At 41.4% G+C, this 14,481-nt stretch overlaps 1 protein-coding gene across 11 annotated transcripts in view; it reads left to right on the top strand.

Moving 5' to 3' along the window:
* The window catches only part of CNTLN (centlein), a 275,778-nt gene that overhangs the window by 185,686 nt on the left and 75,611 nt on the right, over positions 1-14,481 (top strand). For all 11 annotated transcript variants that reach the window (XM_039544616.1, XM_039544618.1, XM_039544614.1 and 8 more), the window contains 2 exons: positions 4,578-4,671; positions 5,379-5,599. In XM_039544616.1, coding sequence (XP_039400550.1) covers positions 4,578-4,671; positions 5,379-5,599 — 315 coding nt within the window. The remainder of the gene's footprint in view (positions 1-4,577; positions 4,672-5,378; positions 5,600-14,481) is intronic.

The raw sequence follows: 14,481 nt of genomic DNA, 5'->3' as shown, positions 1-14,481 counted from the left end.
ATTTAGTAATTGAACTACGCTTTTTGTCCTTATAGCTGCATATTTGACTGCAATTTGTTTTTGGTTTGTCCTCTTGGATTTAATTTGAGGAAACAAAGGAATAAACGTATGTAAAAATAAACAAACAACAAACCCATCAGGTTTAAAGTATTATTTTTGTGGTGAAGAACAAAAGGAAGTAAACATACCGTTCTGATTGTCAGAACTTGAATAATCTTTTCTTTGTACTGTAGATCTTGGTGCAAAATTAAGAAATATCATTGTAAAATGTTCAGTATAACCAGGAGTACTTGTCTTGCCGATAGGTGCCTGGATTTTCAAAAGTGTCTGTCTATGTACCTAACTCCCATCAAAATCAGTTGGCGTTAGGAGCTTATGCCCTTTTGAAAATACCGGTAGATACCCACCTACCTCATTCGGTTCCTTTAAAAATCTGTTCTTGTCTTTATGGTATTAAATTATAAATTCCTCGCATCACGTAGTACTCTTAGGGTTGACAAACTGAGAGACATTGTCATTTCTGCCATCCCTCCTTTCCCTATCACCACGTCCATGATATTGATCAGAGCTGAGTGGAAACCAACATTTCCAGTCCTTAGAAAAATTCAGATTTCCAAATTGGAAGAAAAAGTTGGAAATGTAAAATTCTCCATGGAACAAACATTTTTAAAAAATTCCATTTCCGAAGAACCAAAACAGATTTTCTGGAAAATTTCCAGCTACCCAGATGGCTCCCCATCTCTGCAGCAGCCTACCTACTGGGGAGCAAGAGCTGGAGAAACTGGGATCTGGGGTGCTACTGCTCCCCAGAAAGTGGCTTTCCAGGACTGGCAGGGAGATTGCCAGCCTTCCTGCTGTCAGGAATCTATGCAGCCTAGTCTCATCCTTGGTGATCTGATCACCCTTTGTCCGCTACAGCTTTCCTGTTCCTCTATTCTTGTGCCTACTAGCTCAACCCTGGACACAAAGCTAAAACATTCCTCTCACTGGACTGGGGCTGCCCCCAGTTGAACTCTTCTACAGCTGTAGTCTTTATGTATTTACCTTCTGCGTGGAAGAAGGTGGGATTTCCGACGTCCATAACTTGAGGGCAGCTGGAAAGCAATGGAAGGGTGGCTGAGGGATGTCTGGGCTCTCTTGAGTGAACCATTCACTATGATCCTAATGGAAGAGCTAGCCAAGGCAGTCTCTGGGGTGACTAGAAGCACAAAAGTTTTATTGAAACTTGAACAAAATCTCAGTCTCAGTGAAACTGGCTAGTACATGGGGACTCTTCTGGTGAAGCAGGACAGGCTGGGTAAACCATGATGTCTTGGTTCATGGCCTACAGGAATTTATTAAGGTCTCTTCAGAGCTGAAGAAGGAGGCATCAGAGTCGTAGCAGCAGACAAACTGACTTTATCCAGTGCCCCGTCTAGCAGACTAGCAACTGTGAAGACCAGTGTTGAGAAGATGGTGCCAAGAAAAAACTGGAATGGCACTGTCATTGATGTCCCCAGTACCAAAGCTTACTCCACTACCATTACAGACACTGGTACCAAAGCAGACACCAACACCTCTGGTACTGAAGACCGGCACTAAGAGGGGCTACTCTGAACACCAAGGCAGAGATTCCAGATGGAGCTCAGGATCTTTATGCAAGGACAGACCATGAAAAGCCTCTGGAGAGAAATCCACCAAGTCCCGCATTGTGTTGAGGACTGGTGATAAGGAGCAGCCTACAAAGGATGACTCCTCTGATACTGACCCTGGATTCGGCATCAGACCCCTCATCATAGATGCCCATATCCGATGACACACCACTGGAAAAGCCAGGACCATCATCAGCACCAAGGCACCTGCCGGTACCCGGACCAACCATGGCACTGAGAGCATTGTAATCCTCTGCACTGCCCGTGGAGGAGATCTGTTCCTCCTGTTCATTGCACTCTTACTTGAGATCTTACTGTCATTATCTTGAAACTCAGACATTCACCTTATCCTTAAGGTTGTCTTCTGTGGCCTGGATGATCAGTGAGCTCCAGGCCCTTATGGCCAGACCTCCTTACACATCCTTTAATAGTGACAAGGTGGTTCTGAGACCACACCCTAGATTCCCCTCTAAGAGGGTCTTGGAGTTCCACCTAAATTACTCAGTTAACTTGTCAGTACTCTTCACCAAACTACATTTGATGCTGGGTGAGAGAAAGCTGCATACTTTGGAGGGTTCTAAACTCTTGATTTGTTACACTGTCAGGACTAAATCTTTCAGACTGTATCCAGAACATTGAAATGCCTAAACCACTGCATCACAGAAGCTCTCTGAGTGGATCACATCTGCATCTCCACCTCTTACCAATTTAGCTGGTGAGCTTCTCCATCCAAACATCCAGGTGCGCTCGCACCACCAGGGCACAGGCATTTAGTTAAGTCTGCTTCAGAAATGTGCCAGTATCTGAGATCTGTAAAACAGTGATATGGAGCAACTCACTGACTTTCATTTAACATTGTGCCCTTAACACGGCAGCTCGGCTGAATGCCAAGTTTGGAACAAACAGTTTTTCAATATCTGACTGATACAGCTGATGCATCTCCTTCCCACCATTCAGAGTGACTACTTGCCAGTCATCTACAGTGGGATCCACGATGACACATATTTGAAGAAGGAAGAATGGTTACTTACCCTACAGGAACTGTGGTTCTTGGAGATGTTGTAGTCAGTGTGGATCCCTTGTCCTACCCTCAATCCTGGCTCTTTGCAGTCCTCCACTAACATGGGCTGGGAATAGCAAAGGAACTGTTGGAGGGTCACAGCTGCTCCATCCTTTGTGCCCCATATGGGAGCACAAAAAAGGCACATGCATGGGCCCAACAGACATTGCTATTCAGAAGTGTCTAGGATTTCACAGGAGGTGCTGCATGCCTCAAATGGGATCCATGCTGACATACTTTAGGGAAAATAACCATTCTTTACTTAAGGTTACTTAAGAAGCCAATGGCTGAGCTGGAAAGGGAGCTCTGTTCTCTGTGGTAGTGGACAAATGTATTCAGTAGACCACAGCACCTCTCATACAGTTATTTCAAATTTCTATCCATAGACCAAATGTAAAATGGTGGTGCAATGCTTACCTACCATTGTAAAGTAATTCAAGATCTATGTGGAAAAAATACCACCATATTATTAGTCAGATTCTTTTAGATGGGACCACTAAGGCACAAAGAGTAATTTAGCTGGGAAGCTGTTACTTAGTGCGTTAGATATTTTCTGTTGAACGAAGAATCCTAGTCAATAAGTCTAACAATTAATTTGCTGTGACTTTTTAGCACTTTTTCCTACCATTTGGGCTGAAAGGAGCTTCTGCACATACATGCATGGCTGTCTAAATTACCAAGGCATTTTAGATTATTAGATTAGATTGGGCATCATTGTTCACTGTATTAAATCTTGCGACTTACGTTCTGGTTACTTACAATTTAAGAAATATATAGTTCTTTACCTACACAAAAGAAAAATTGGAATATTTTGGGGGGAGGGATAGCTCAGTGGTTTGAGCATTGGCCTGCTAAACCCAGGGTTGTGGGTTCAATCCTTGAGGGGTCCACTTAGGGATCTGGGGCAAAATCAGTACTTGGTCCTGCTAGTGAAGGCAGCGGGCTGGACTCAATGACCCTTTGGGGTCCCTTCCAGTTCTAGGAGATGGGTATATCTCCATTATTATTATATATATTTTGAAAACAAATTAAAAAACATAGGGAATACCAAAAACAAAACTTTATTTCAGAACTGATTAAGGACTCAAAAGCAAGGAAATGAATAGTTTCTTTTTATAATGAATCAAATTTTACCCACTTCTGTGCATGTATTACTTACTTATATTCCTTCTGCATATGGCAAGCAACATTGCTCATCTTTCTACTTGTGTCAATGCACATTGAACAGGTTATTAGCCTATTTAGATTACAGAGTGTAGCAGCAATTATCATTTTATATTGAGATATTCTAGGACTAATCTTTAAAAGTGCATGCAACTGATTTAGGTGTAGTCAAACACAGGAGTTGGGGATTGTATATGCACATAGGTGTTGCATGCTATTTCTAATTTGGACTTTTGCAAAAGTGTACGCAAGCATTTGAATCTTTGAGCCATTATCTTGTTACTTAAATGTCATGAAAAGTGGGATATTGTAGGTCCTGAAGTATTAGAACCTCTTTCATCCTAAAGATGATCAGTGTATATTTTATTAAGAATGATACATCTCCCATAGCATCATACAGTGGTATTGCAGTACACTTTTATCCCCTTGCTTATGCCATAGTTGGGATCCTGTGAGAATTATTTTCTTTGTAGGACAGTGCTCTTCTTTACAGTTTTAAAATGTGTTTTCCTACTCCCTATGGAAAGGAAATAAACCAGTACTTTTCACTATAGTGCTATTTGTCCACACTTCTGCATAGTTTTATTTATTTTAATTTTGCTTATTTGAGATGGGGAGTTCTGACATTTATTTCCATACAAATCAGTAAGCTCTGGAGTGTTAACAGTAGATGTGTCAAAGTAGAAAGCTACTTAATCTTTGTGCTGCTGTTCTTTATTTAGGGCAACACACAGAACAAGGACATTGAAAAATCACATTCCCAAAGGAGGAAGATCAGTCCTCTCATAACAGCTCATCCATCAGTTATAAACAAAGGTAGGAATTTTAGATACATTTGGGGCCAGGTCATGAAAGAAAGAAAAAGATATGCAAGGGTGTTTTTGCATGCCTAGTGTTTGCATGCAAGCACCATTACTGTGCACATATCCAATTATATGCTGTCTTAGTATTTGCCTATTGAAATGTGGCATATACATATATTTTAAAATTTGGTCCTTTATTTTAATGAAGTTCTATTTGGAATAGTGATTATGTAAGATGGCATCTTCTTGCTCAGCTTATCTAATTTTTGTTTCTATCTCCAACCTATTGATTTTACTGACTAATGTAAGTTTTTACTACTTTCTATTCCTTTTAGCCCTTGAGAGCCAATAGAGCTGTGAGACAGAATGAGCTGTATTCTGATCTGGCTCAGACCTTAAAAAAATCTGTTAACTAAGCACTGATTGTAGAATCTTTATTGTTGGTAATGCATCAATGAGAAACTTGGAATCGGGTTTGACTTCCAAATCCCAGGCTGAATTTGCAGAGCTGGCAGTTAGAAAAAAAACAACCCTTTATATGTAACCTGAACCAGCTTGATCTGGAAGTCATTGAGAGACAATAAACATGGAACCCTACAAGCTGCTTTTAGCGTCATTTTTCAGACAGAACCACACTTTGGAAGGCTAATGAAAAACTAAAAGCAATTTAATAATTATGCCATGACCTTCCAGTTTGGTGACCTGCCACTTTATGTTTAGTAAACAGAGAGAAAAGAAGAAATATTGTGGTCCAGAAACCAGGCTGCTCTGTTTTATTGCGGGAACGAATTAAGTCCTTGCAGCAGCAGATAGCTGTTCTGCAGAATGCAAAAAGGACAACAGTATCTTCTGTCAAAGAATTTAAGGAAGCCAATGAAAAACTAACATCTCAACTACATCTGGCTGATCAAAGACTTCAAACAAGCAGACGAACAATACAGGTAATGACAACTCTATGGTAAAATGTAACAGAAAGATCACTTTGCTGAAGTCTGACAGCCAAATTCACCTCTTGTATAATTCCATGGAATTATGTCAGAATTTAATTTATGCTCTTTCCTTGTTGTGGTCAATATTTTGATAGAGTATGTTTGCTAAACACGTTACAAATGAGCATATTTTATACAAGGGTTTTGAGTCAGTTACCATCTACAGATGGTTATTAAGAGAGAGGCCTCGATTCCATTGAGCCCTAACTGTGAGGAAGCTTCCCTGAGGAGGTAAGATACCCTAGTCACACCCATTCCTGTACCAGCACCAGTGATTTGGGGGATAACGGACTAGCTTCAGATGCTGGAGCAGAGTGGAACAGCTTGTGCTGTTTCTGTCCTCTTTGGTCAGGATCTAGAATCAGCCCTACGTCGTTTTTTAATCCTAGATTTCTCTGCTAAGGTGGGGGCAGTTAGAGAGCAAGTTTTATGAAACTGGAAACTAGCAAACTGAAAGATAAGCTGCCATTTGGTTAATTCCCCCCCAAAATGCCAGCTTTCCCTCCGCTTCTTTAGCCTTCTCTCCACTTCATCCATACTCCTACTCCTTCCTGTTTTTCCTCACTGTCACTTTATATCTATATCTATATCTATCTATATATATATAGTGTTAATGTATATGAAAACTCCTCAGCTGGACCCCCTTGCTACTCATGCTGTAGTGACTGGCCTGCCTTTTTATAGAGCTGATTCAACATTTCTGCAGTAATTGTCTCCTGTTGGTCACACAAAAATACCCTGCCTACAAAATAACAGTGCTACAACAGATGGACTTGCTGGAAGGAGGCAGGCATTAAAAAAGAGATCAAATTTCTCTTCTCTCCCTCCCTTCCCCAATCTTCTCTGAATTTGTCTATTTGCAGATAAGGTGAAAACTGTATCAAGACCAGTCCTTTTTACTGTTTGGGATAGGGGGAGCTACTAATTTCCAGAGGGAGGGAAAAATCTCATTTCTGTTATACCTTTTGCATAACTGTGTATGCATTATGAAATGTATGTTTGAAATGTTCAAATGCAGATGGTCCAAAGGCATATCTAATGATTAGTGGAGCTCTCCCTACCTCATAAGCAGTATCATAATGTAGAGGTTCATGGACTGTATTATTTTCACAGGGAGTAACATGTAATGTAGATAGAACAGGTAATGTAGATCCAGACTTTGGAGCTCAACAAGAAAGCAAACCGGGAACAACAAATAAAAGGATGTCCATGTTGTATTGCCAGGATACTGGAAAAAAATGCACTATTGACATAAGCATAAATTATACTGGACCACCAGGTCTGCTATAGTTAAGGTTAAGACCAGCTTTCTGTGCAAATGATGATTCTTCTAAGTGCTCTGAACTCTGCATGCGTAGCTGGGTTGTCTTGAAATCTGCTATGCCTAGTTGGCATATGTGGTAGAATTAGTGACCCAAATTTGGGATCATTTGAACAAGAGATTCCTGAGATATACCCTCACCTAAAAAAACAGCTTTTCTTAAAGTTCACAGATTCTACCAGCCTTTTTGTGCACACTTAGGGTATGTTTACACTACAATGTAAGCCTGGGCTCAGAGTCAGACTCAGACCTAACCTCCCTTCCGTCCACATACAAAGCCCACTAACCGAGGGCTCGGACTCAGGGTCCAATACCCTGCAGGGGTGAAGTGTCTAAGCCCAGGTCAAGCCTTAACCCAGGGTTCAAGCCCTATTGCTTTGCAGTGTAGATGCAGCCCCTCTTGACTTGGGTCCTGGGAGACATCTAAAAAGTATCCCATAACCCCATGGGCCAACTTCCTTTGTCAAGAATCTTGAATCTACTCTATTGAAAACAGAAGCAACCACTCTTGGTGTACGTTAGCAGCTCAGTGAGTCAGCATTCACCCTTCTTACCACTGAGCTGTAAACAGACAAGCACAGAGCTTTATGTCCTTGCAATGGAAACTGAACAGAAAAAGCCTATTGCAAAGCGTGCTGCTTCATGGTCATGGGAGCACAGCCTGATTTTGGTAAATCTCTGGTGCAAGGCTAGCAAAACTGGGAATGCCCACACATACTAGCAAATAGCGAAGAACCAGACAGCTTTGCAAATTTACCAGACAGTGCAGGGAGTGGAATAAGCGGCTCAAGAGTGAGTACTGGAAAACCAGGGACCAGAACAGCAATTTGGGCAGCTTGTCAAAATCATGCCTGTTTTATGAGGAGTTTGACTGGGTGCTGGTTTCATAAGCCAAGGCAAAAGGAGGCATGCAGGGTCCCCCAGAATAACGGTGGAGACAGTAACTCCATTTATGACAGTCATTTGGTAGGAATAGTGTCCCAGCCTGTCCATGAATGTAGACTCCTAATCATTGGAAAACCCTGGCATCATGAAATATTCCAGTGCAACCCATGTTGACATTCATAAATTGCCCTCTGTGGTCCATAAAGGCCTGCATAACAATGAACTTGTACCCTTTTTGGTTTATGTGCTTGTTAGGGGAGATTTTGACAGCCCAGCAAAATGCCTAGGCCACCGCTAGTACTGGAATATTGATTATTATGCTTATTGCCAAAAGCAGCTGTAAGGCCTTTGTAGCAGCCTTAGCATAAGTAGGCAGGCCAGGAGAGGAGGGGGAGTGACCATGACAATTGAGTATGATCCTGTGCCATCCTGTCTTGCTTATTTCAAAATGCAGTTTTGGAAAGATAGGAAGTCCATCTATATTTGACTTCTGGTGTGTGTGTGTCGGGGCCCATGATACTGCAGACTCCGCAAAAACACAACTAACGACTTGAACAAAACAACTAATGGCTTGAAACTTCTTGCTTAATAAACTTCTTGCGACGCGGTTATTGGTGATTGACAAGCTATGTGACATTTTGAGCATAAAAAGGGAAAAAGGTGTGAGTGATTTGGATTTGACCTTCTGGACATATCTTGGAATCCTCAGTTACAGGCGGAGGGCTGGCCACCTGAACCTTGTCGTTAGACCACTCAAGACCTTTCCAAATTGTGGGTAACCATAGATTTGAGAAGCTCTAACCATTTACATATCTGTGTATTCTGAAGATAGTAATTTTGGATAAAAGCACTTTGGGTTTGTGCCAATTTTTAATCAGACGAATGGGCCATGTTCCCATTGATTTATTTCCCGACACTGCCTCGCAAAGGGTTACCAAGAGCTTTGGATTGAGAGAACCCCCTTGAGGAGGGCAAAGGAGTCCCATCAGTGGCCCCAGCACAGTTTGGAAACTCCATTCTCTCAAAGCCAGCCCTTCAGAAATATCACCTTGGGGTAAACAGTACACCCGACTGCGTCAGAAACCTCCACCACCGCTTAACCCACAGTTGACCAATACCAAACTGGTTTGCAATGGACCGATACCAGTCTGGGATAGCAAGCTTCTAGACAGCTATAGCAACCCGCTTCTGGGCTGGCAGGGGTGTTCTGATGCACGTGCCTTTATGGTGCTCACAAAGCTCCAGAAATGCAGCTTTCTTCATGCTAAAGTTCTGGACTCGCTCCTGGTTATCCCAGGCCTGCATGACAATGGTGATCCCACTAGTCTGTGCTTGTGGCCCTGCTCCAGAAGTACTGGTCTATATAGGGGGCACGAGAGGCTGTACTGAGTTTATTGAGAAGTGTCAGCCAGTTTGAGTCTGCCACTGCCGGGTACTCCTCCTCCTCCTGCTCTATCGTAACCTGTGGCAGATGCCTTTGGTGTGTTAGAAAAACACCATCGAAATGGCCACCAGTGCCTCACAAAAGCTCTGTCCATTTCCTGACGCAGGCATGAAAGCACAAGCAAGAGAAGTTCTTCAAAAAGTGCCTCCTCTATGTTGCTGGCTCCAGTAGTTGGAAGTGCACTGACCAAAATGACACCACATCAGGCTGTACTGGCAAGTGGTTCAACCTTCCTGTAATATGCAGGGTGGACAGTCAAGTTTTCAACAGTGCACCACAGTCAAAGGGTTAGAGCAGCCACATTTTTGGTGGGTGCTGGGGAGTCTAGGAAGTGGCTGGCTTGACTCAGGTCTGCATACTGCAGTAAGGGTGCCAGAGCCCCAGGTTAGAAACATTTTAACCTAGGGTTAACAATCGGTGTCAACAGCTCAAGTCCTGGGTTCTCTAACCCAGGTTTAGCTGACTCATGTCCCACGAACTCTGGGCTTACATTGCAGTGTAGACATATCCTTAGCTTCTAATGGCTTAATGGGACAGGAAGGGGAAGTGAATTGGAAATGGTGGCTGGGCGGCTTAATGTTGTGGAGGAGGGTGTACGAAAAAGACACACTAATCTCCTCTCACCCGGTTAAAGTTACTGTAACACTATGTAATAAAACTTCTAGCTCGTGGGAGACAGACCATGTCTGAGATTTTTCTCACCAGCCCTGTAAGTAACTACACATTCCAAACATTTCAAAGCACAAGTATTATCCCCATTCCACTATAATGAAGTGTACTGGGGGTGGGGGTACTTAGGAATCACACAGCAACTGTGTGGCCTAGTGGAGAAAACAGTGGACTGGGAATCTGCAAACCTGGACTCTATTCCTACCTCTGCCACTGGCTTGCTGGATGACTTTAGTCAAGTCACTTCACCTCTCTGTGCATCAGTTTCCCCATCTGTACAATGGGGATAATGATCTTTTCTTCCTTGAGGTCTACTGTTGAAAAACCCTACATTTATTATCAGAACCTGGCCACAATAGTATCACAGCTGCTTGTCTTCATGATAATTACAACTGCTTAAATGACCATGAACTCCTGCCAGCAACATTTCTCTTTTTATTGAGAAGACTAGGAAATGCAATGGCAAAAACTTTGTTAATTCAGAGTTACGGTTGCCAGGTGGTATCTTGTGCCATGCCAGAATACCAAGTTCAGCAAAACTCAGACTTGTGAAAACCAAGAAATAAAGGGTCATAGTATTTCACTCTTTGAGTGATGCCCCCAGTCCACTGTTTTCTCCACTAGGCCACACAGTTGCTGTGTGATTCCTAAGTACCCCCACCCACTCCCAGTACACTTCATTATAGTGGAATGGGGATAATACCTGTGCTTTGAAATGTTTGGAGTGTGTACTTACAGGGCTGGTGAGAAAAATCTTCTGAAAACTGAAAAATAAAAAGTTAAGATATGTCCCCACACAACTTTAATTCTGGACTCTTTGAGTGATGCCCCCATATGCCATAATACATACTTGCATTCTGCCTTGCACTGAACAGGCGCTACCTACACCTGCCCTACACTCAAACACGCCACCGACTCAACAGAAAGAATACCCCATCTGTTAAATTTCTCATCCCTTTCACAACCCCTTCACCTTTATGCCCATCTAAATGCTGACAATACCCAGGGCAAGAAGACCCCTGTGACCCACTATTGACACTGTCTATGCAATGCAGAACTGAAACGAGGCATACTGGATCTTTCTGGGTACACATGCACCTCTTTCCTTTGATCACACCTACTGAGGTCAGGCAGATGGGGCTCACCCCTTCTTCCTCCAAGGTACACAGACCTGATCACCTCATATCACAGTCAGAGCTCTTCCAGCTGCTCCAGCTAATTTCTCCACCATTCAGTCCAGTTACACCTAACTGAAGTGCATGCAGATAATTCCTAGCACCTCTTGCCAGCTCCAGGTGATCAGAGTTAAGGTTTGTGTGGGCATGTACCTTATCTCTTCATTTCCTGGTTTTTCACAAGCTTGAGTTTTGCTGAACTCTACATTCTGGAAGGGCACAATATATCACCAGGCAACCTTAACTCTAAAAGCAGCAAAGAATCCTGTGGCACCTTATAGACTACCGGACGTTTTGGAGCATGAGCTTTCGTGGGTGAATACCCGCTTCATCGGATGCAAGTCTAAAGTTAACTCTAAAGTTCTTTTTGTCAGTTAATATAACCCTAATGGAAACACTTTGTTCCACTGGCCCAGGGTGGAAAAAGCCTGGTCTCTCAACAAAAGCAATTTTCATCATGCTAATTTAGTTGGAAAACAAACTAATGACTTGTTAGTCACAGGACCCCTTAACATTTGGTGCACTCTGAGCAAACACATAAATGATATTGCAGGTATTCAAGGAAAAATTGTATTAGACATGCATGTTTTTTTTTCCTTCTCAGCAACCAGTTCAAATTCCTTTTCTCACAACAAATTACTGTTGAGGTGCCATACAAGTGCTACCAAGTGGGAAATCCACATTTTAAGCAAGAGGCTTGGGCTACCAGCCAAGTGAAAATTAAGGAGGTAAAGAACCTCTACTGTCACTGCAGGGTACATGTATGTTTTAGAGAGAGTACGTGGTTCAGACAGATCAAATGACTTGTAAAACATATTTTTTGTGCTATGTAGAAAAGTTATCTCAAAGCTAATCCTCAAGGTATTGCAAAGGTAACAGAAGTTGTTTTAAATGCTGTCATCCATTTACCATGCCACTACTAACAATGGTGTTATGTTTTCAGTACTTTACCCCAATATCTTTGTTATACTGGATGCTGACATTTTCTCTTGAAGGTAGAAAGGGAAAAGAAGAACTAAAACACAGGGGAATAACCCATGAAAATGAAAAGCTGAGAATGGCGGATAGTTTTACGAAAATATTAATCATTTAAATAGCATCAGAATTGTTAATAGCCATATTTATAGGTGTCTACATAATCATAATGGGCTGGAATGACACTATACATATAGCACATTTGTGGTACTGGATTAAACTAAATGTTGTATCCCAGCATTTGTAAACATTAGCATCATGTACATGGATAAGATAGCCCTGTTGACTGAATTTAGCTAAAGAAAGAAATTCATTAATAGACATAGACAGATGTTTGTGCAGTACTTCATCAAAATCACAAAGGGCATCTAGTGGTATAAGATCAACTCTAGAGTTAAGATTTAAATGTTCCAGATGTTCATTTTGAGAAAGATTTTATAGTTCATCCAACCTAAGGACTGGCTGGCATCACTTGATCTCCAGGACCTATAATCTATCTATCATTAGGAATACTGGATTTTGAATTCACTTATTCTTTTTAGCTTTATAAACTCTGTGTAGCAATGCAGAGTTCATATTGTATTCTTTTTTCAGCGAAAACCGATCTCTGCATATTTTTGCAAAATGACTATAAGGTGACTGCACACGTGAGACTCAAAGTTTGCATTCTTGAGGACTCCCATAAGTAGTGAATCAAGACCTTCTGTTCACAAGTACAGTAGTTAGGCTTTGCAATCAGTGTGTAGAAATCACAGCTGGAGTTATTGCTTAATGTAGAAGTGATGGGATCTGATCTTTCCTGAGTTCCTTAGAAAACTGTCATAGAAGAATTATTGGCAAAATTCAGGGAAACTCTTTTGAAGAAGCTTGTTTTCTTCCTGCACCCCCTGTGTCTAATAGCAGTATTGAAATTTCTATCACCAGATGTCTGCTCATATTAAAAGACTTTCTGTTACATATAGAGGAGTAATTACAATTAGTGTTGTACAAAATGTACCATTTTCACAGCAAAAACTCAGACAAAAAGTATGTGGGATACAAAGGAAAACAATCCGATTGCAATTTAAGTCAGTAGTGCTTACCTTATTAGTGCTGTGACCCAACTCACATCCCATCTTGCTCAAATGCACCCCAGAATCCTTTGCGCCCGTTCCCATAGTGCTTAAAAAGTGGCGTCACAGGAATAGTTGCAATACTTTATGAGTTGCCTTTGGCATCTGAATAGTAATAGTTGCAAAGTGGCTGAACAAATCTATTTCAACAGAAGACCAGGGACTGGGAGAATGGGAACAAGCTTGCAACCCACCAGGCAACTACTGGCTATGCCTTTGGGGAGCACAACACAAAGGTTGAAAAGCAGTTCTTCAAGCATATTCTTCCAGATGTGTAACTGTTTTGTTTTGTTTTTTATTTTTAAAAAAAGCCTCTGCATGGTATTGTCATAATTCAACCTAAAGATTTCCTGTGGTAGCATTTTAGAAAAAACTTCAGGCTTTTCTTGAGCAATTCTATGTTCTTTGCAGTTAAGCATAGCTTCCTTTGCCTAGCTCTTACTGTTCTTTTGTTTGATTCTTATTATGCTTCTCAAAGGGTTGTTGATTTGGTGAAACTTCTCAAGTATAGGAAAGAGGAAACATAAGAGAGGGTACAGAAGGGATTCTCACTTCAAAAATAATTCTCTTCTGTTTGTGGCTTCCTTTACTTATATATTTGCTTATTTTTATTTGTACACTCTACTGTAGCAAAGAGGCTCAAAGGTGCACATAAAAATTCAGTAACGCAACTCCCTTCTTTACTCTCCTTATTGTGCTTAAGTTACAATATGCACACTGTGTATAACATCACCAAGTTTTGGAGATTCCTTAAATATCCAGTTACAATGGTGTTAATTAAAGCCTGATGGCCAAATCTGGACACCACGTAAACAGCTGCCATTAATTACAGTGGAGCTGCATCACTTACCCAAGGTCTGAGTTTGTCCCTAGTTTGGATATTGGATTTTCAGCTTACCACCTTTTCCTTGTTTTCAGAGTTTACGTCAAACCCTTAATGTTATTTACATTAGAGTTTTTGAAGTTTGTGTTTTTCTTAAGGTTGCATTTTAAAAAGCAAAAAAGCAGAACTACTAATAGTTATCAAATGGCTAGTAATTGTTCTGAATTAAGTAAAAACTTGTTTTAGGGCTTCCCCCAATTCAGCAAAGCTTTTAAACTCTGCTGAATTTGGGGCCTTTTATAAACATGATTAACATTAGCAGTGTGTTTTAGGGACCTAATCCGTTTGTGTCACTGAAGCCTATTTTTACACTTCCTGGTATCAGATCTTTGACCCTATTAGCTTAACATCTCATTCTGAACCATTATGA

Source organism: Mauremys reevesii, linkage group 6, assembly GCF_016161935.1.
Source record: "Mauremys reevesii isolate NIE-2019 linkage group 6, ASM1616193v1, whole genome shotgun sequence".
Lineage (NCBI taxonomy): Eukaryota > Metazoa > Chordata > Testudines > Geoemydidae > Mauremys > Mauremys reevesii.
This window is presented reverse-complemented; position numbering and strand designations above follow the sequence as displayed.